The 22,041-nt window shown below is 49.7% G+C and overlaps 1 protein-coding gene across 2 annotated transcripts in view; it reads right to left on the bottom strand.

The window, feature by feature from the left end:
* The window catches only part of TMEM87B (transmembrane protein 87B), a 54,392-nt gene extending 42,188 nt beyond the window's left edge, over nt 1-12,204 (bottom strand). The window contains exons 1-3 of one of the 2 annotated variants that reach the window (XM_051842675.3): nt 11,836-12,204; nt 7,983-8,043; nt 2,666-2,757 (exon numbers count right to left, since the gene is read on the bottom strand). In XM_051842675.3, the coding sequence (XP_051698635.1) occupies nt 2,666-2,757; nt 7,983-8,043; nt 11,836-11,997 (315 nt within the window). In that variant the 5' untranslated portion in view covers nt 11,998-12,204. The remainder of the gene's footprint in view (nt 1-2,665; nt 2,758-7,982; nt 8,044-11,835) is intronic. The other variant, XM_008254058.4, reaches the window with a different exon arrangement.
* Between the last annotated feature and the right edge of the window lie 9,837 nt (nt 12,205-22,041).

Raw genomic sequence — 22,041 nt, 5'->3', positions numbered from 1 at the left:
CATTCGGCTTTCTGCTATGGCCTGGGAAAGCAGTAGAAGATGGCCCGAGTCCTTGGGCTCCTGAACCCACGTGGGAGACTCAGAAGAAGCTCCTGGCTCCTGACTTTGGATTGGCGCAGCTCTGGCCATTGCGGCCATCTGGGGAGTGAACCAGCTGATGGAAGACCTCTCTCTCCCTCTCTCTCTGTGTATGTAACTCTTTCAAATAAAAAATCTTAAAAAAAAAAAAAATTTCTAACTCTAAATATCCCCAAGTCACTTCTTAAAAAAAAAAATAAAAGAAGAGAATATGGAATTAGAAAAATCACCATTTGCCAATCTTCCTAGTAATAACAGATTCCTCAGGCAAGAATCCTGACAGGATGCTAAAGCAGGCAGCTGAACGTCTGATGAAAACACAGTACTTAATAGCTTCCAAAGTTATTTCCGGCCGGCACCGCGGCTCACTAGGCTAATCCTCCACCTAGCGGAACCGGCACACCGGGTTCTAGTCCCGGTCAGGGCACTGGATTCTGTCCCGGTTGCCCCTCTTCCAGGCCAGCTCTCTGTTGTGGCCCGGGAATGCAGTGGAGGATGGCCCAAGTGCTTGGGCCCTGCACCCCATGGGAGACCAGGAGAAGCACCTGGCTCCTGCCATCAGATCAGCGCGGTAAGGCCATTGGAGGGTGAACCAACGGCAAAGGAAGACCTTTCTCTCTGTCTCTCACTGTCCACTCTGCCTGTCAAAAAAAAAAAAAAAAAAAAGTTATTTCCTCACAAATTGGAAGTAGTGACTTTACAGTGGACAAATCCAGTTACCTCCTTAACTGATCAAATTAATATTATCAAAAATGGGGAAAAAAACAGTATCTGTGGTTTTCTGGTAAAAAATATACAACCTTTATGTGATCATGAGGAAACATCAGAAATACTCAAACTAAGGGACTTTTTACAAAAATATCAATATCATAAAAGAGCCAAAAGGAAAAAAAAATTGCTCCAGATTTCAGCAACTAAAAACAAAAACAAAGGGAATATACATGCTCTTGGATTGGATTCTGCTGTACCAGGAAAAAACCTGTTACCAAAGACATTATTGTGATACTGGTGAAATTTCAGTAATGTCTGTATTGGATATTAGTTTGAGTGTCGTCCAAAGGCCCACATGTTAAAGTCTTGGTCCCCAAAGTCTTAGGTTAATGGTTAGTGGATTATTGTTAATGTTTAACCCATTATAAAAACTTTAGGTGGGTTGGTATTGTGGTACAGCAGGTAAAGCCACCACCTGTGATGCCGGCATCCCACATGGGCACTGATTGGTGTCCTGGCTGCTCCACTTCCAATCCAGCTTCCTGTTAAAGGTGTGAGAAAAGCAGCAGAAGATGGCCCAAGTGTCTGGGCTCCTGCACCCATAGAGACTTGGATGAAGCTTCTGGCTCTGGCCAGCTCAGTCCTCGCTGTTGTGGCCATCTGGGCAGTGAAACAGTGGATGGATGGAAGATCTTTCTCTCTCTTGCCATCACTCTTTCAAATTAATTGTGCAATAGACATACCACTTACGGTAATGTCAAAATAAATGTCACTGAAATATTCCCAGAATTGAAAGCTTGAGGCTTAATGGACTAAGGGTAGAGAGATCTGATGTGGTGCCTACGAGGTGGGCCTAGTGGGAGTTCCTAGGTCCCTGGGATGTGTCCTGAGACAGCTGGGTGCAGCAGCTGAGTGGGGCCCAGCTGCTCTCTCTGCTTCCTGACTCATCACACGAGCCTTTCTCTGCACGTGTTTCACTGTCCACTGTCCTCATCAGATGCCAATTGTGGGCTGTAAATCTGTGAACCAAAACAAGGCCTTTTTCCTTCAAAGGCAGCTTCTCCCAGATACGTGTTACAGTGATAAAAAGCTGACTAACACACGCACCAATGTTAAATTTCCTGAATGCAGCGACCAGGCTCATCTAAGCAAGCACCCCTGTTCTCAGGAAACATGCACTCATTCAGTGTGAAAGGGTCAAATGGCCAGGGACAAAGCCGAAAGGGCAACATACAAGGAGAACGCCATCTTCCACTCCAAATGGGAAGATAATACTAATAAAAATATGGAAACCCACATCTTATCCAAACTGGAAGTCAAGCAGATCCAGAGAAGCTGAAAAGGATGTAATCCCAAGCACCCGCCGCTGGAATCCTCGAAGAAACACGCGGCTGAGAGCCACGGAGCCCGTGCTCCAAGCCAGGGCAGGAGCAGCCCCTCCCAGACGCCTCTGTCCTCTTCTCTCTGCCTTCCCCAGCTGTCTCCCTTCTCCTCTCCCGAGACCTGCTTGTACTCACTGCTGTCCCAGGTTCCCAGGAACTAATTTTCTTGAATAAAGTGAAACTTTCACAGTTCCTTCTCAAATGAAGCTTTTTATTTGTGTGCGATCCATAGTCTGGTTATTGATGATGGCTCCTACATGTCTGATTTAAATTTTACTTACATTTTTCATAAGTTACTCCCAGGGAAACTACAAGCTTGTGGTCTTCCAGAACATACTTTGATTTATTGCCTTAAATCTCAATATTATCTGTGGTGTTTCTAAACCTACAATCTCTCTTTCTAGCCTCCTCACCTGATGAGTTAATAAAAATCTTTACACTCCTAAGTTTTCCTTCATAGCTTTACATTCATTGAGGACTTCTCCTTTACTTACTTCCAGCTCAGAGTATTCATTGTGACAGGTATGATACTTCAAATGCCACTCTATGGTAAACTTCACAGGCCCGGAACAACTGAATGACTTAACTGTTGAGAAAAAGAAAATCTTATTTATATATTATATTAATAATATATATATATACACACACAGTGACATAAACTTAGCTCTGATATGCAAATTAAAATAAGCTACTTCAATGTAACAATAAGTAGGATACTACCTAATTTCTCCAAAACATCACTGCAAAATGAGACAGATAAATTTCTTAAATTTTTAATTATTATAATTAACCAAAAGTTACTGTAATACAGTTCATTTAATCAAGGAGTCCAAAGTTAGAATCAATCAAGTAGACTGATATGCTAAGTCACTGTTTGGCTCACTTTCAAACGTTCTTCTCACTTATTCATTCAAAATATACTAAACGAGGCCCCTGCTGAGTTCCAGGAAAGGACATTAGGGTAACAACTCTAAACCATGACCTAAAAGGTACTAAGAAGGGTTAACATTGAACAGGCCCTTTCAATAAGGCTGACAACAGCATGTCTAGGAAGCACTGGGTAGGCACCAACCATAGTCTAGGACACCTGCAGAAGCGGGTACAGGCAGGCTTGCTGGAGGAGGAGGCCCACAACTTGAAGGTAAGGTAAGGAGGGTGGATGGTATGCAAATGTCCAGGGGAGTGAGAGCAGGACATGGGCATGACCACCGGAAAGCCCCACTATGGTTCGGACACACACTCGGGAAGTGGGGAAGCGCCGAAGCTGGAGAAGAGTGCTGGAGGAAATCCAAAAACAGTCTTAAGCCCTGCTAAGGAGCTGGACTTTTACTTGCAATGCCATGAAGCACCACAAATGTCCCAGGTTGGGAAGATGACATGCTGAGACAGACTGGAAAGGGTTAACTCTAGAGTTAAGAGAAAACTCTACTGGAAAAGTCCAGGCAACATGGCAGCTAGCTTCCCCCAGAGCAGACAGTCAGAGAAACAGCAAAGAAGAACCCAGCTTCAGGAGCGACATGCCACAGCCCACTGGTCACTCAGACTCCAAGTGCTGAACATACTGGGAGGCAGAGTTCATTGGGAGTTATTTTAATGGCTGGTAACCACACAGAGGGGGCCCAAACTGAGCCCAGAGACAGAAGGTCAAGAGGTGAAGGCTGGTAGAATTTCTGGGGCAGAGTACCCAAGAGACGGAAACTACACAGAGGATGAGTAAGAGAAATCTGCCTAGCAACCTCCTTGCATCTTGGGCTAAAGGGAAACCTACCGGTGCCTAAGAAGCCCAACAACTGCCCACGCCCACAGAGCTGGAAACTGCATTTCCACTTGCCAAGTGGAGAGACCTCATTAAATACACCAAGCACTCAGGAGAGATGTAGGAAAACCATATTAGAAATGGGGCTAGGTTAGCTATGGAGTAAAGGCTACTCCTGATTCATCCTAAAAGAACTTAAAAACTGAAACTGCCGGCCGGCGCCGCGGCTCACTAGGCTAATCCTCCGCCTAGCGGCGCCGGCACACCGGGTTCTAGTCCCGGTCGGGGCGCCGGATTCTGTCCCGGTTGCCCCTCTTCCAGGCCAGCCCTCTGCTGTGGCCAGGGAGTGCAGTGGAGGATGGCCCAGGTGCTTGGGCCCTGCACCCCACGGGAGACCAGGAAAAAAGCACCTGGCTCCTGGCTCCTGCCATCGGATCAGCGCGGTGCGCCGGCCGCAGCGCGCCGGCCTCGGCGGCCATTGGAGGGTGAACCAACGGCAAAAAAGGAAGACCTTTCTCTCTGTCTCTCTCTCTCACTATCCACTCTGCCTGTCAAAAAAAAAAAAAATAAATAAAAAAATAAAAAAAAAAAACTGAAACTGCAAGGGATCAAACTGGCACACAGAAACTGTCTGCTAAAACAAAGTTGCCTTTAAGGAATACGGCATGACTAGCACTCAAGAATGCAAAATTCTTAACATCCACCATCCAAATAAAAAGGCTAGGTATACAAAACAGAAGAATTTGACAAGCAGTCAACATGTCAAAGATGACAGAATCAGCAGACAAGAATATAAAATTAGAGAACATGTTCCATATACTTAATAAAGGAAAATATGAAAATACTGAGAGAAGTGATATAAAAAGAAGTCAATTTCCTACAGTTAAAAAAAAAGTACAGGAGCTGGCGCTGTGGCACAGGTTAAGCTGCCACCTGCAGTGCCCACATCCCATACTGGAGTGCTGTTCAATGCCCAGCTGCTCCTCTTCTGATCCAGCTTCTTGCTAATGTACCAGGGAAGGCAGTGAAAAATGGCCCAAGTGCTTGGGCCTCTGCCATCCACGTGGCAGACCAGGAGGAAATTCCTGGCTCCTGGCTTCAGCCTGGCCCAGACTTGGTTGTTGAGGCCATTTGGGGAGTGAATTCAGCTGATGGAAGATCTCTCTCTGTCTCTCCTCTTTCTATCACTCTGCCTTTCAAATGAATAAATAAATAAATAAATAAATCTTTAAAATAAGACCCAAAATAAAAAGATCACTGTATGAGACTAACAGCAGACTAAGTCTTACAGAACAGTGAATTTAATGACAAAGTAATGTAAACACTGACATGTGCCAAACAACATTTCAGTCACTGATGCTTCAACCACAGATGGATGGCATATGAGAGCGGCGACATAAGAGTATACTGTGTATAGTGACACCACTGCCCTCTTAGTGTGTGTAAGTACACTCCACGATGTTCGCACAGTGACAGAATCACCCAAAAAGTCATGTCTTAGAACAGATTTCCATTGTTAAATGACACATGACTGTATCCAAAATGAAACACAAAAATGAAGAGACTGAAAACATTTAAAAGGGTCTTAGTGACCTGTGGGCAACAGCAAATGGTCTAACATATGTGTAAATGTAGCCCCAAAAGCGAAGGACAGAGAGGTGGGGATACAGTGTCTAAGTCCATGAGCAAAGCTAACAGTTGAGATTTATTTTTTCCACACAGATATCCAGTTGTTAAAACAGACCATGCTTTCTGTAATGAATTCTCTTGGCCCATTTGTTGAAAATCAATCGACCTTCTATGCATGGGTTTGTTTCTGACCTTTCCACTCATTCATGTTCTCTATGTCTGTCCCTATGCCAGAACCACACTACTAAGACCGTTATAGCTTTGAAATGAGACAGCAAAAGCCCTTCAACCTTGCTCTTTTTCACAATTGTTTTGGTGGGAGCAGGCGTGCAGCCTGGCAGTTAAGAAGTCCATGTCTCACCAGGACACCTGGATTTGATTCCTGGCTCTGGCCCTTGACTCCAGCTTCCTGCCAATGCAGACCCTAGGAGGCAGTGCTGATGGCTCACCTCACCGGGTTCCTGCCAGCCATGTGGGAGACCTGGATTGTGGTTCTGATTCCCAGTTCCAGTCCTGGCCCCTGCCCAGCCCGTGGTGGCCATCTGGGCAGTGAACCAGCAGGTGAGAGTTCTCTGTCTCCACGTCTCTCATATAAATGCCTGCTTAGATTTGGATTACGATGAAACTGAATCCATCAGTCTGGGGAGAACTAACAGGGTGATGTTAGCTATTAGATTTTTCGTAGATGTCCTTCACCATGTTGAAGAAGTCTCCTTTTACTTCTAGTTTTCTCAGAGTTTTTTTTTTTTTTTAAATCATGGATAAGTGTTTAATTTTTTAAAGCACTTTTTCTGTATGTATTCAGATGGCTCCATGGTGTATTTCCTCTATTCTGCTAATACAGAAAACTTCATTATGAGATTTTCAACACTGATTCAACATGATGGAACCCTGAATTGGGCTGCGGAAGAGGGGCCCCTAAGGGAAAGACAGATGTACTGCATGGACACATATCCAACGGACAGTGCTTAGCTCTGCAGACACTAAAATTTGGTCCTGTGAGAACACAGGCCCTCAGCCTCACACCATCCTTCAATACCAAGACAGGCGTATAAACCAGAATGCCCAGTAACTCCCTTGGAACACACAGAACCTGGAAAGTGGATGCATAATGATCAGCTAACTGCCTCCCTCCCGCACGCTCTCCTGTAGCCCCGCAGCGGTGACAAGGCTGCCGGATGAGCATGGCAGCAGAACGAGGAGGCAAGCAGATGCAGCAGCCACACCTGCCAGCCACGCATCACAACGCAGCCAGGGTCCACGAAGCCGTCTCCCCCAACCCCGCTGCTGGAGAATGCGAGCTTCCACCTGCTACGTTATGTATTTGCTACTGAATCCTGGCGCTCTCCCCATTCTTCAGACATGCTATTACTGCCCTGACGACAGTGTACTGTTACTGTAGCTGTAGGCGTTACGGGAGGATGTTTTAAAATCAAATTGTGGGATTCAGTGGCTCACACCCACCCCCCACCATGTTATTTGTGAGCACCAGTCTGAGGTTCTTTTAAAGCCTGTTTGTCTAGACTTTGAGACATGAATTCATTAAAGCAAAGGGATGCCAACACTCTTCCCTCGCCTCCCTCGGACCTCGAGTTCCTCTCACAGTGCTCCTATCGACACTGCTCATCTAAGAAATCAGAGCTGCCGGACACCGCCTCTGCTTTCCAGCCGAGAGCCAGCCCAACTGCCCTCAGCAAAGACCCTCAAATGGCAGAATCACCCCACAGACACTCAGAGAAAAACAACACGGCTTGGGATCCTAGGGAAGCCAGTCGGCTCAGCATAATGAACACTGCTCCTTAGCCTGAGCCTCTAACTCTGCTCACCAACTTTCCTCGTCGCAGGACTGGGAACAGCTAAAACGACTCGGTCGCAGCAAACACGATCTAACGCAAACCCGTTAAAAATTCTGTAAAACCTTGGTAGTCTCGGTCCCTAAGTATTTGCAAAGAAAAGACCGCATCCACCTAACAAATACCTACACTCTCCTAAGCCCTAACACAGATTAATGTCTGGCAACTTTTATTTCCTAGCATGCTAGCATGTACATTAAATGCATAATTTTCAAGGGGCATAAAGGATTTATCACAATTATGACATTTCATATATTCATAAAAGGAATTTATCTGGTTTTAAAATCTAGGACTCCAACGCAAATTCCACAGAAACCAAATCCTTTCTTGCTTTTAAAAGCCTACTTTATTAGACTTTAATGTTTAAAGAATGATTCACATTACATTTTATGGAAGAGAATCAGATAAATCGATTCTTGAAAATAACAAACCTTAACTGGAATAAAAGAAAACCTTAAAATACAGGAAAGAAATATTACATTTATTTAGTCAACTATGATAATGTTACAGTAGTTGACATTAACATATTCATTTATATTACATGCTATTTATATTTGTATTGATTATACTTACCAGAAAACTTGATCTCAGTAGAGTTAAACATAGTTTTTCTAAATACCAAAGGTCCTGATTTCTAAAATGAAAAACAAATATAGAATGATCTTGTTAAAAATGATCTTGTTTTCTCTACTGTTTCAGAAAGGTTTTAGGGACTGGTGTTGTGGCACAATGAGTAAAGCTGCCGCCTGCAATGCCAGCATCCCATATGGGTACCGGTTTGAGTCCCGGCTGTTCTACCTCCTATCCAGCTCCCTGTTAATGCGCCCGGGAAAGTGGCAGAAGATGGCTCCAGTGCTTGGGCCCTGCACCCACATGGGAGACCCAGAAGCTCCTGGCTCCCAGCTTTGGACTGGCCCAGCTCTGGCCATTGTGGCCATTTGGAGAGTGAACCAGCAGATGGAAGATTTTTCTGTCTCTCCCTCTAACTCTGCCTTTCAAATAAATAAATAAATCTTTTAAAAAAATGATTGTTTCGGCCGGCGCCGTGGCTCAATAGGTTAATCCTCCGCCTTGCGGTGCTGGCACACTGGGTTCTAGTCCTGGTCGGGGCGCCGGATTCTGTCCCGGTTGCTCCACTTCTAGTCCAGCTCTCTGTTGTGGCCCGGGAGTGCAGTGGAGGATGGCCCAAGTGCTTGGGCCCTGCACCCGCATGGGAGACCAGGAGAAGCACCTGGCTCCTGCCTTCAGATCAGCGCAATGCCCAGGCTGCAGCGCGCCGGCCGCGGTGGCCATTGAGGGGTGAACCAACGGCAAAAGGAAGACCTTTCTCTCTGTCTCTCTCTCTCACTGTCCACTCTGCCTGTCCAAAAAAAAAAAAAAAAAAAAAAAAAAGATTGTTTCACTCTACAGAAAGCAGTGTTCTATTCCTTGCAAGTCTCCCTCTGACCAGAGAACTTTTAAAACATACAAACCTGGTTAGACCACACACTTGCTTCAATCTTGTCCTACATGTCTACTCCCAGGAGTACCCCTGCCTCGAGTGATCTCAAACATGATACAACTCTGTACTACTCTCTTACATGAATGTGAATGTGTTATTTTAAAATTTTATCATCATTTTTAAATTGAAAGCAGAAGGAGAGAGGGACAGAGATCTTTCATCCACTGGTTCACTCCCTGAATGCCTACAACAGCCAGGGCTGGGCCAGGCTGAAGCCAAGAACATGAACTCAGTCCAGGTCTCCCGTGTGGTGAAGAGAGACCCAAGCACTTGAGACACCATCTGCTGCCCCCCAGGATGCGCACTAGCAAGAAAGTGGACGGGAAATGGAACAGTCAGGATTCAAACCAGGAACTACCACATGGGACACAACTGTCCCGAGAGAGAGCAAAAGAGAGCGACAGTGAGAGTGAGAGAGCGCTAAAGCCAGGAGCTGGGAATGCAACCCAGGTCTCCCACATGGGTGCCTGAAACCCAGTTACCTGTGCATCCCAGGGTGAACATTAGCAGTAAACTGCAGCCAGGAATCAAACCCAGACACTAAAATAGACTGTCAAAGACATCTGGTGGGCCAAACGTCTGCCTTGAAAGTACTTTTGATGAACAACTATCTCCCTTCCCAACTGTTACTCATGGGGCAGGGGTTATGCCTCTGGCAACCGTGTTTGTGTTTCAGTTCCTGAAAAGCATGAGCCTCTTCCTGTCCCAGGAGGCCCTCCTGTCAGCCTGAAAACTCACTTTAACCACCTTTCTCTCTCACTGTTTCTTCAACTACTTGACTCCCAGCTCCAAAGCCCCTTCTCAGAAATGTTCCCAGGGCAACCCACACCGGGCCAGGCATTCCACCTCTCTAGCACCACTCTGCTTCACAGCCGGTACAACTAAGATCAAACACCTGACAAAGGCCGCAGTTGACGGAAGAACCTGATTTCCAGCTCCGTCTAAAAAGGAGGCCCGGCAATTCTGTGCCTGTCCTGCCAGGGAGTGCCCAACCGAGCGCCACGCCCACAGCTGCACTCTGCAGCCCACCGTGCGCCCTGCTGCCCCTTAAGAGTCCTGACCCTGCCTCGCTCCGCCCACCCACCAGGTGCCTTGGTCCCTAGGTCTCTGAGTTGGCGATCCACAGCCTCAGGCTCACGGCCAAGTTCTAGCAGGCAAGGCTTCTGGTGACCTGAGACCCCTCTAGCCAGAACCTCACTCAGCAGAAACCCCAAGACTTGCCCCCACAGCTGCTGTTCCGCTGTCCTCCTTTCCCTCGCCAAGGGAACACCCAGCCAGGGCGGTCCTCCAGAAAGCTGGGTCAGGGCCACACCCTGGCTGCCCCGTACTGTAATTACCCATTCAAGAACCCCCTGTCCCTAGCACTGTGTGTTTCTGGGGAAGCGCAGCTGTGTCTAAAACTCATCTCGGCAACAGCCGCAACAGTGACCAGCCTTGCACATGGCACACGTGGCACACAGCGGTGCTCAAACTCCTGGCCGAACTGTACCATCCCAAGAGCCGACTCTTGCTAGATCTGCAGCACAAACGAAAGAGCGGTCAACTCTCTCTCCACGGTCTGAGGGACAAGATTCTGGTAATGACATGGGGTATAGATCAGGCTGCTCTAGGGAAAGACAAGCTTTATACCCTTGGCCTGAGTCCCACAGGAATAAAGCTAGCGTGACAGAAGGCTCTGTGGCCCTCAAGGGACAAACTTCTCTCCCTCCATGGCCTTTGGACCGTCACCATGTGACAGATACTTTGGCCAAGACTTTTACAGGTACCCTCAAGCACAATAACAGTGTGCATGCAGCTGATTCACTTCTAGAATCTTCCAGTCTTAGTTTACGATCCGGCCCCTTCACTACCGAAGCAGCTGGAGACCGGAGGTGTGGCTCATCATGTTTTGCTTTCCACGATTTAGAGAAATCCGATGGTGGAGGAGTGCAGGTTATGGCACAAAACAGGACACCAACCCAGCGGAGTGCTGGAAGAAACAGCAGCAGCACGGTGTCCAAAAGGTTCCTAAGGGTTCCTGCATGGGTTCCTCCGTGTAGCCCGAGTTGTGAGAAGTATTTGTGGTCTCCGGTCCTGCTTACTTTTTTTCCGGTTGAGGAAATTAAAAATATAAATTTCACATTTAGAATTTGGACATCCTTTGAACGCTTGTGGAAAATACTCATCACAAACAGAGCGTGATGAGTCATCTGACCCTCGAGAGAAGATCATGCCACTTCCCGACTTCCTGTCTCTTTTGCAAGACTTTTCCATAATCCTACCCTTGCGTTCCTCCCACACCAAGTCCTCTAACTACTGGATGCCAAGAGCTCTAAGGGCCCGCCCTGGGGAGAAGTTTCCAGCCGCCCATGCTCCTGGAGCACCATCCGGGCCCGGTCTCCCCACACGCGCGCGCGCACACGCACACGCACAAGCACTGTCGCTCGCTCGCTCTCGGAACCGGTAGAGGAGCCCTAGAGAAAGGCAGGCAGCCACAGGGGGAGAGAGGCGTGCACGTCACGAAAGAACACGGAAGCTGCACGCGCGCCTCTAAGTCTAGGCCGACAGGACACGCCGCTGAGTGCCCCCGGGGCCGCAGCAAGGACAGGCGAAGCCCAGAGATGCCGCCTGCGCTCCGCGGGGGCTCTGGGCTGAGGTCTGAACAGACCAGGTCCTGACACGACAGCGCAGAGCGAGGGGTCAGGGCTGCGGCACGGCGAGCCCCTCGCCCCGCGAGCACCGGCGGCAGCTGAGGGCGGGGCAAGCCCTGCACAGCCCGACTGCTCCTCCCGCAGCCGGGGTCGAGCCGGAGGAGCCGCGCTGCTCGCCCACCGCGCGCCACGAGAGGAGGCTCGAGGAGTCAGCAGACGCGGCGCAAGCCCGCATGAGCGCGCCAGCCGCGAGGGCCTGATCCGCGCCACGCCTCGGCCCCCGCACTACACTTACGTTGGTGACCGTCTCTGTCCAGAGCCCGAGCTCGGGAACGGCGCCCACAGCCGCCGGGGCCCAGCACAGGAGGCCGAGGGCGACGCCCAGCAGCGGAGACCCGGCCGGGAGACGGCGGCGGCCCCGCTGGAGTCGAGCCGCCGCGCTAGAGGCGGCGGCCATCTTGACACAGAAGGCGCACCTGGCGCCCCGAGACGCCGGCCACGCCCCGGCCCGCACCTGCAACTCCGCCCCCCGCAGGAGGGTCGGCGACGGGAGCGTGGGGGCTCGGGCTGGGATATGGAGGAGGGGCTTCGGCCTGGGCCTGGAGACCCGGCGCGAGTCTGGGAAGCGGGGCCGGGGTGTGGAGGCGGGGCTCAGGGCGGGGCCCGGGCGTGGAGCTAGAGAGCAGGGAGGGAGCCTGAGCGTGGAGGCGGGGCCAGGGTGGAGGCGGGGCTCAGGGCGGGGCCCAGGCGTGGAGCTAGGGAGCGGGGAGGGAGCCTGAGCGTGGAGGCGGGACTCAGGGCGGGGCCCAGGCGTGGAGCTAGAGAGCGGGGAGGAAGCCTGAGCGTGGAGGCGGGGCCAGGGTGGAGGCGGGGCCAGAGGTGGAGGCGGAACTCAGGGCGGGGCCCGGGCGTGGAGCTAGGGAGCGGGGAGGGAGCCTGAGCGTGGAGGCGGGGCCAGGGGTGGAGGCGGGGCTCAGGGCGGGGCTCGGGCGTGGAGCTAGAGAGCAGGGAGGATGCCTGAGCGTGGAGGCGGGGCCAGGGTGGAGGCGGGGCTCAGGGCGGGGCTCGGGCATGGATCTAGAGAGCGGGGAGGAAGCCTGAGCGTGGAGGCGGGGCCAGGGTGGAGGCGGGGCTCAGGGCGGGGCCCAGGCGTGGAGCTAGAGAGCGGGGAGGGAGCCTGAGCGTGGAGGCGGGGCTAGGGTGGAGGCGGGGCTCAGGGCGGGGCTCGTGCGTGGAGCTGGAGAGCGGGGAGGAAGCTTGAGCGTGGAGGCGGGGCCAGGTCGCGGATGAGGGGCGTGGCGGGGGAAGGAGGCGTGGCTCAAGGCCAGGCCGTGGTGAGGAGTCGGGGCCGGGACGTGGAGTGACTAGGCAGAACGGGGAGGTGGAGTCAGTACAAACCTCCAGTCCGGTTAACGGTGCTCAGTGAGGGCTACGGATGGATGGTGGGCAAGCCAAAATTCCCCTGCCGGTGACTTGGATCCTCTGCACCTGCCCCTGCGCCAACTTTCTCAGCTCTGCCGTTTAAAAAAAATCATCCTTTCAATGGATGGAAAATGCCCAGAAAGTGCTTTGAGGCCAGGGCTACTTGAACACGGATCATTGTGTTAGCATTAGCGTCGATACAACAGTAATTTTAACCCCGAGATTGTCTGATTGCTTGAGCCCCGAGACGGCGGCGCTTGGATGTGATCTGTCTGTGCACCCTGCCTGGCATCTGGGACTGTGGAAGCTGGATGCAGTCTTGCTGTATTCGTTATCAAATGTAGCAGCAGAGTCCAGTGTGAGAATGAACCCTGGATTCATCGGGCCATGAGGGTAAAATGGGATCGACTTACAGTCAAGAGGCCCTGGCTGCCTTTCGAGTCACCCTAACCATTTTCCAGTAATGATTGGGGGCCTACTGTGTGTGTGCATCCGTGCCCTTCCCAGCCAGCAGTAGTTGGTCATGGGCTCACGCAGGGACATTTACCAGCCAGAGATTTGGATCAGTAATGGAAGATAAGACACAACATGAGTTGAGGGTGAGTTAACTGGGTGTGAGGAGTGGGCTTGACAGTTTTAGAGAGAGCAGCCTGTGCCGGGCACTGGGAGAGTGGGGGGCCTGGCCTTTTTGGCTGAGTCGGGAAGCAGCAACACTGGCAATGAGCAGTAGAGGCATTCATAGCTGAGTTAGGAAGAGGGAGCCTTGAGAACGTTGGACAGGCAGTAATGGTTGTTCAGCAAAGCGGAGTGAAGTGGCCAGAGAAGTCTTTCTGGTTGTCGTAGGAAAGCGGTGTTCAGGTGGGGAAGGTTGGCCAGTTAAGAATATTACAGCATTGCGGTAGGCGTTGTGTGGCGGGTTAAACTTCCGCCTGGAACGCTCTTGTTCCGTACTGGGGTGTCTGGGATCCAGTACCCCCTCTGCTTCCCATCTGCCTTCCTACTAATGTTCATCCTTGGATGGCTCAAGAACTTGGGTCCCTACTATCTATGTGGGAGCCCCGAGTGGAGTTCCTGGTCCCTGGTTTCTGTCTGGCTGTGCCCTAGCTGGCGTAGGCATTTTGGGAGTAAACCAGTGGATAGAACTCCTTCTCCCGCCTCTCAAACAAACAAACAAACAAAAACTTTAAGAATGTGGCTGGCCGGCGCCGTGGCTCAATAGGCTAATCCTCCACCTTGCGGCACTGGCACACCAGGTTCTAGTCCCGGTCAGGGCGCCGGATTCTGTCCCGGTTGCCCCTCTTCCAGGCCAGCTCTCTGCTATGGCCCAGGAGTGCAGTGGAGGATGGCCTAGGTGCTTGGGCCCTGCACCCCATGGGAGACCAGAAGCACCTGGTTCCTGCCTTCAGATCAGTGCAGTGCGCTAGCTGCGGCGGCCATTGGAGGGTGAACCAACGGCAAAGGAAGACCTTTCTCTCTGTCTCTCTCTCACTGTCCACTATGCCTGAAAAAAAAAAAAAAAAGAATGTGGCAATAATTTTAGAATAAAATGGTGTCATTTAAGGCAACATGGATAGAACGGAAGTGCGTTAATGTTAAATAAAATAAGCCAGGCACAGAAAGATAAATAATGTATGTTCTCACTCATATGTGGAAGCCAAAAAAGTTTATCTCAGCGAGGTAGAGAGCAGAAGAATGGTTCCCAGAGGCCGAGAAGTGAAGAGAAAAGTGGGAACAATGAGAGACGTTGGTTATGAAGGTTGTGAAGAACTACGAGAGAGCCATGTGAGGGTTCCCAACACGAAGACGTGGCCAACGTTTAAGGAAATCAAAGCGCTGATCACCCTGATTGGATCACTGTGCATTGAATACAAGTATCAAGTTATCACATGCACCCCATAAACACACACAATTATTGTGTGCCAATTAAAATTTTTAAAGAATATTACAACAATTTGCATGGCCTGTGAAGAATAAGTTAGAGTAACTCAGCCTCAACCATAGAAACAACCAGAGAGATAACATTTGGAGGATTCCAGAGACATGAGAGTGGAATTTTTTTTTTTTATTTAACAGACAAAAAAGAGGGCAAAACAGAGAGAGCTCCCATTCACTGGTTCACTCTCCAATTCCCACAGTGTCCAGTACTGTGCCAAGCCGAGAACTCAATCCACATCTCTGTGGGTGGCAGAAACCAATCACTTGAGCCATCACCACTGCCTCCCAGGGTCTGCACTGACACGTAGTTAGCAGCAGCCAGGCGTGGAACCCAGTCATTGTGAGGTGGGATATGGGTATCCCAACCACAGGCTTCGCTGCTAGACCAAGCACCCACTATGAAGATGAGACTTTAAGTGGAAAAAAAACAAAGCCTTGGTGGAGAATTACCAGTGTAGACTAGGACAGTCGGAGGAGAGGAGCCCTGGAAACTGAATCCTAAGGCAAAAAAGGGTCCCAGAAAGCAGTAATTGAACAGTTAGACCAATGGATCTCTCTCTCTCTCTTTAAATGAAAACCATTTTCTTTCTTCTTTTTTTCAAATTAATTTATTTATTTGAAAGGCAGTTACAGAGAGGCAAAGGTAGAGAGAGAGGAGAGAGGTCTTCCATCCACTGGTTCACTCCCCAGATGGCTGCAACAGCTGGAGATGGACCAATCTGAAGCCAGGAGACAGGCAATTCTGGGTCTTCCATGTGGGTACAGGGGCCCAAGGCCTTGGGCCGTCTTCCACTGATTTCCCAGGCCTTAGCAGAGAGCTGGATTGGAAATAGAGCAGCCGGGACTCGAACCGGAGCCCACATGGGATTCCAGCACTGCAGGCGGCTGCTTTAGCCACTGTACCACAGCCCCAGACCAATGGATCGCAGCCCTGGTACGTGGGTTGCAATTCTCTGAGGAGTTTGACAAAATACCTAGTCATCAGCTCTGGAAAGATGACAGCAGAGAGTGCATAGTTTTTTTTTTGTTTGTTTGTTTTGCTTGCATTTCATAAATATAACTTTAGAAACATAGTAATTATTTCTAGCACGCCGCTCTCCCACCCACACTCCCAGCCTTTTCCTCCCCCCTCTCCCATTCCCAGTCTTATTTTTTACTAAGATCTATTTTCAACTAACTTTATACACAGAAGATTAACTCTACTCTAGGTAAAGAGTTCCAAAGTTTGTATGAGAAAGAAAACAAAAACAAATAAAACGTTCCTCAACAGTCCCAATAAGGGCCGTTCAAAGGCAGGATTGTATAATTTTTAATCTATTCAATTTGCCCATAACCCTGCACTAGGATAATGTAATCAAAACCCCATAGTCAATAATAGGCATTATTGACTCAACAGTATCTACTTAACAGTAGATTCCCATAAACCCCAAACACTAGTGGGTGCTGGCTTAGAGAGGCGGAAGCTGGAGACACAATGGCTTGTCAGCTGGGCATAAGCACAGGAAAACCACAAATCCCCACCAGGTGCTCACTGGACATCCAAGAACAGCAGCCAGAGCGGAGAGAGAGAGAGAGAGAGAGAGAGAGAGAGAGAGAGAGAGAGAGGAAGTGCTGTATTGGATCCAATTTTTGGGTGAGGACGAAGGTACTAGAAAAAGGCAGTCCCCAAGGAGTCCAGGCCTTGTAAATTCTTCAGTCTTACAAATGGAAGCTGCCATCCAAGTTGAAGTTTCCTCAGGAAGAGAAACTTTTGGAAGCAAAATTCAAGTTCAGCAATAAAACAAGGGGAAAGGAAAGAGAAAATTCAGATCCAAGGGTGTGAGGTAAAAAGCCAAGACAGCTGAGCAGGTTCGAGGCCGCCTTCTTACAGCATTTCATAAAAACGAAGGACTCTGCAGGATGAGGCTAGGAAGTTGGTTCAGTGCAATACTCCATGAAAACTCAGAAAAAGTGATTTCACATAAGGTAAGCAATTTGATATAAGTAAAATTGTTATACAGATAAAGCTATTAAAAGATAAGAGAATGTGGAACCTGATGCTAAAAGACATGCCCATTGGGGTTGGTGCTGTGGCAAAGCGGGTAAAGCCACCACCTGCAGTGCCGGCATCCTATATAGGCACCAATTCAAGTTCTGGCTGCTCCACTTCCGATCCAGCTCTCTACTGTGGCCTGGGAAAGCAGTGGAAGATGGCCTGACTTGGGCCCCTGCACCCATGTGGGAGACCCCGAAGAAGCTCCTAGCTCCTGACTTCAGATTGGCACAGCTCCAGTCATTGTGGCCAGTTGAGGAGTGAACCAGCGGATAGAAGACCTCTCTCTCGCTCTCGCTCTCTCTCTGCCTTTCCTTCTTTCTCTTTGTAACTCTGACTTTCAAATAAATAAATAAATCTTAAAAAAAAAAGACGTGCCCACAAAAAGGCTAATACTGAAACCTACCATTTGCAGATGATTTAAAAGAAATTAAGAGGGGCCGGAGCTGTGGAGTAGCGGGAAAAGCCGCCGCCTGCAGTGCCGGCATCCCATATGGGCACCAGTTCCAAGTCCTGGCTGCTCCTCTTCCAATTCAGTTCTCTGCTGTGGCCTGGGAAAGCAGTAGAAGATGGCCCGAGTCCTTGGGCCCCTGCACCCGCATGGGAGACCTGGAAAAGTCTCCTGGCTCCTGGCTTTGGATTGGCACAGCTCTGGCCATTGCGGCCAATTGGGGAGTAAACCAGTGGATGGAAGACCCCTCTCCCCCCCCCGCCCCGCCTTTCCTCTCTCTATGTAATTCCTTCCTTCCTTCCTTCCTTCCTTCCTTCCTTCCTTCCTTCCTTCCTCCCTCCCTCCCTCCCTCCCTCCCTCCTTCCCTCCCTTTTCTCCTCCCTTCCTTACTCTCTTAGATAGAGTTAGACAGTGAGAGAGAGTCAGAGAGAAAGGTCTTCCTTCCATTGGTTCACCCCCCCCAAAGGCTGCTACAGCCAGCGCTGCGCCCATCTGAAGCCAGGAGCCAAGGGCCTCTTCCTGGTCTCCCATGCGGGTGCAGGGCCCAAGCACTTGGGCCACAGCAGAGAGCTGGACTGGAAGAAGAGCAACCGGGACTAGAACCTGGCGCCCATATGGGATGCTGGTGCCGCAGGCGGAGGATTAACCAAGTGAGCCACGGTGCCAGCCCCAACTCTGACTTTCAAATAAATAAATAAATCTTTTAAAAAAATAATGCTTCCTAGAAGGCAGTGAAGGGGGACAGACATTTGACTCAGCAGTTAGGGACCCCGCATTCCTTATTGGAGTGCCGGGGTTCAGTCCCAGCTACTCTGCTTCTGATGTAGCTTCCTGCTAGCACTTGGGGGTGGTATGTGATGGTGCAAGTACTTTGGTGCCTGCTACCCATGTGGAAGACCCAGGTTAAGTTCTAGGATCCTAGCTTTGGCCTGGTCCAGCACTGTATTGCAGGCATTTGGGGAGTGAACCAGCAGATGGAAGATCTCTCCCCGTTTGTCTCTCTTCCTTCCAAATAAGAATTGTGGGGAGCAACTGGGAGCAACTCGGACTAGACTAAGTTACTGGAATTAAGACTTATTCTATGCATCTGCTCTCCCACAATATGGCGCTGGGAGAGGAGGAAACAGCTTCTACACAGCTGCCTCCAGTTCAACCAATAAACAGCAGGACCTGCTCCTGATTGGAGGAGAGCAGCGTACTCGGCGTGTGGGTAGCAGAGTTGGGATTGGTGGAAGAGGACTATAAAGGAGGAGAGAGACAACATGCACCAGGAACATCTATCTGAAGGAACACCTGTGCAGCCCCCGAGAGAGCCGGCCCGGCGGTGTGCCGCTCCCCCGCGGAAGTGGGGAAAGTGGCAGGGGGAACTGCCCTTCCACGGAGGTGGAAGGGACGGTAGCCAACCCGGGAAGAACCAGCAGCAAACCCGGGGAGGGCCGAGCAGACAAAAGAACAACGCAGGGTCCTGTGTCGTTCCTCCACGAAGACAGGGAGCAACAAGAATAAATAAATAAAATTTTTATAAAAAGACAATGAAGAAATATCCTTAAGATACACAGAGAAAGGGACAGGTATTTGGCCTAGTGACCAAGATGCCCTCATTCCAAATCAGAGTGCCTAGGTTCAACACCTCCCCTCTCTATTTTTTTCTCCTGTTTTTCTTAATAAAAATTTACTTATTTATTTGAGAGGCAGAGTTACAGAGAGAGAGAGACAGAGACAGAGAGGTCTTCCATCTGCTGGTTCACTCCCAAAATGGCCACAACAGCCAGAGCCAGAAGCCAGGAGCTTCTTCCACGTCTCCCATGTGGGTACATCATTGTGGACATTTGGGGAGAGAACCAGTGAATGAGATTTCCCTCTCTTTGTGTTTCTATCTCTCTCTGCCTCTCAATAATAATAATAAAAATACAAAAAGAGAGAAAATGAGCTCTGTAGCATTTCTTTTTTAATCAGTCAGAAACCACACCCCAAAATGTTGATATTATTATTATTTGTGTTAACCCCAAATGGGCGAAAACAACCCAAATGTCCATCAGCAGTAGAATAATAGATAAGCAAGTTGTATCATACTCATGCAGTGTAATACATACATCAATGAGAATGAATGAGCCAGAGCTACACACAACCACCTGGGTGCACCTCAAAACAAACATCAAGCCAAAGAAGTCAAATCCAAAAGGTTATATACCGTAGAATTCCATTTATAAAAGAATCACGGGGACAAGCAAACAATCTATGGTCTAGAAGGCTGCGCTGTGGGGCAGCAAATTAAGCTGCTGCGGTGACACCGCCATCCCATACTGGAGTGTTGGTTCCAGTCACACTGGCTCTGCTTCCCCTCCAGCTCCCTGCTAATGTGCTTAGGAAAGCAGAAGATGCCCAAGTCCTTGGGATCCTGTCACCCACATGGGAGAACCAAATGGAGTTTTGAGCTCTGGTCTTCAGCCTGGCCCAGTCCCAGCCATTGTGGCCATCTGGGGACACAAACCAGCGGATGGAAGACCTTTGTCTCCCACCTCCCCTTCTCCTCCCCTCCCTATCACTTTGCCTTTCACATAAATAAATAAAGCCTTAAAAAGAAGCCAGGATTAGATCCAGTGAATTGGATCCTGTTGAGCCCTTACACAGTTTTAGACACTATTCCCATAATTTTTTTTAAAAAGATTTTATTTATTTATATTAGAGGTAGAATTACAGACGGAGGGAGACTCGGAGAGAGAGGTTTTCCATCTTCTGGTTCACTCCCCAAAGGGCTGCAATGGCCAGAGCTGAGCTGATCTGGAGCCAGGAGCTTCTTCCAGGTCTCCCATATGGGTGCAGGGGCCCAAGCATTTGGGCCATCTTCTACTACTTTCCCAGGCCATATACAGAGAGCTGAATCAGAAGCGGAGCAGCCAGGACATGAACCGGCACCCATATGGGATGCTGGTGCCGCAGGCAGAGGCTCAGCCTACTACACCACAGGATGGCCCCGTTCTCATAATTTTTATGTCTATTTATTTTCATCTACTTGAAAGCAGAGTGACAGAGACTCAGAAAGAAGAGAAAGAGCTCTTTCATCTGCTGGGGCATCCCCCAAATGCCCACAACAGCCAGGGCTGGAGCAGGACAAAGGCAGGAGCCATGACTCCGCCCCAGTCTCCCACGTGGGTGGCAGGGGCCCACCCATTCGCGCCGTGACCTGTTGCCTCCCCAGGATTCATTAGCAGGAAGCTGGGTCAGAAGAGGAGGAGCTAGGGACTCCAACTGGCTCTCCAACTTGGAATGAGGGAGTCCCAAGCCATGGCTAACTCCACTGCCCCCAGCACCTGCTCCTGTAGTTCTCACATTGACCTGCCACACTTTCTAATAAGCACCTGTTGGGAAATTTGAGGCTTTCCTGTGTTCAGCTGTCAGATGTTGCTGGGGAGTGGGGGGCAGTGGGTTAAAGAGGGATGGGGATGATTTCCAGGTATTGGCGAAGTTTGCTATTTGACTTGGGTGCTGATTACGTAGGAGAGTTCAGTGTGTGAAAACTCATTGATCTGTGGACCTTGGATGTGCGAACTTTTTAAAACAGATGTTAAACTAATCAAGGGCCAGCGCTGTGTTGCTGCAGGTTAAAGCCCCGGCCATATGGGCGCTGGTTCGAGTCCCGGCTGCTTCTCTTCCAATCCAGCTCTCTGCTGTGGCCTGGGGAAGCAGTAGAGGATGGCCCAAGTCCTTGGGCCCCTGCACCAACGTGGGAGACCTGGAATAAGCTCCTGGCTCCTGGCTCTTGGCTTCGGATTGGCACAGTTCCGGGTGTTGCGGCCATCTGGGGAGTGAACTAGCAGATGGAAGACCTCTCTCTCTGTCTCTACCTCTCTCTGTAACTCTGTCTTTCAAATAAACAAAATAAATCTTTTAAAAAAAACTTTAATTAAAATCTGCTTTTATCTACCAAGTACATCCTGATCTGAATATCGACATTTTTACATCTCAGTTGGAAATTCTTTTTTTTTAAGTATTTATTATTTATTTATTTTGATTGGCAGGGAGACAGAGTATTAGAGACAGAACAGACAGAGAGAAAGCTTGCATCTGCTGATTCACTGCCCAGATGCCCACAACAGCTAGGGCTGGGCCAGGCCATAGCCAGGAACCTAGAACTTTATCCAGTTCTCTCACACAGGTGTCAGGGACCCACAACTTAGGCCATTACCTGCTGCCTTCCAAGGTATGCATTAGCAGGAAGCTGGAATCAGAGCTGGGACTCCAATATGGGACGTGAGTGTCCCAGGGAGCATCTTTTTTTTTTTTTTTTCAATTTTTAAAAAAAGATTTATTTTATTTATTTGAAAGAGTTACAGAGTGACGTAGAGACAGAGAGAGGTCTTCCATCCGCTGGTTCACTCCCCAGATGGTTGCAATGGACAGAGCTTTGCCGATCAGGAGCCAGGAGCCTCCTCAAGGTCTCCCACATGGGTGCAGGGGCCCAAGGACCTGGCCATCCTCTACTGCCTTTCCAGGCCGTAGCAGAGAGCTGGATTGGAAGAGGAGCAGCTGGGACCAGAACTGGCACCCATATTGGATGCCAGCGCTTCAGGCCAGGGCTTTAACCCGCTGTGCCACAGTGCCGGCCCCTCAGGGAGCACCTTAACCATTGCACCTAAAGCTTGCCCCTCACTAGGAAACTC

The sequence above is a fragment of the Oryctolagus cuniculus genome, chromosome 2 (genome assembly GCF_051225735.1).
Source record: "Oryctolagus cuniculus isolate XC-2025 breed Fujian yellow rabbit chromosome 2, ASM5122573v1, whole genome shotgun sequence".
In the NCBI taxonomy this organism is placed as follows: domain Eukaryota; kingdom Metazoa; phylum Chordata; class Mammalia; order Lagomorpha; family Leporidae; genus Oryctolagus; species Oryctolagus cuniculus.
The sequence above is the reverse complement of the archived record's forward strand: the minus strand, read 5'-3'. Positions and strand labels throughout refer to the sequence as shown.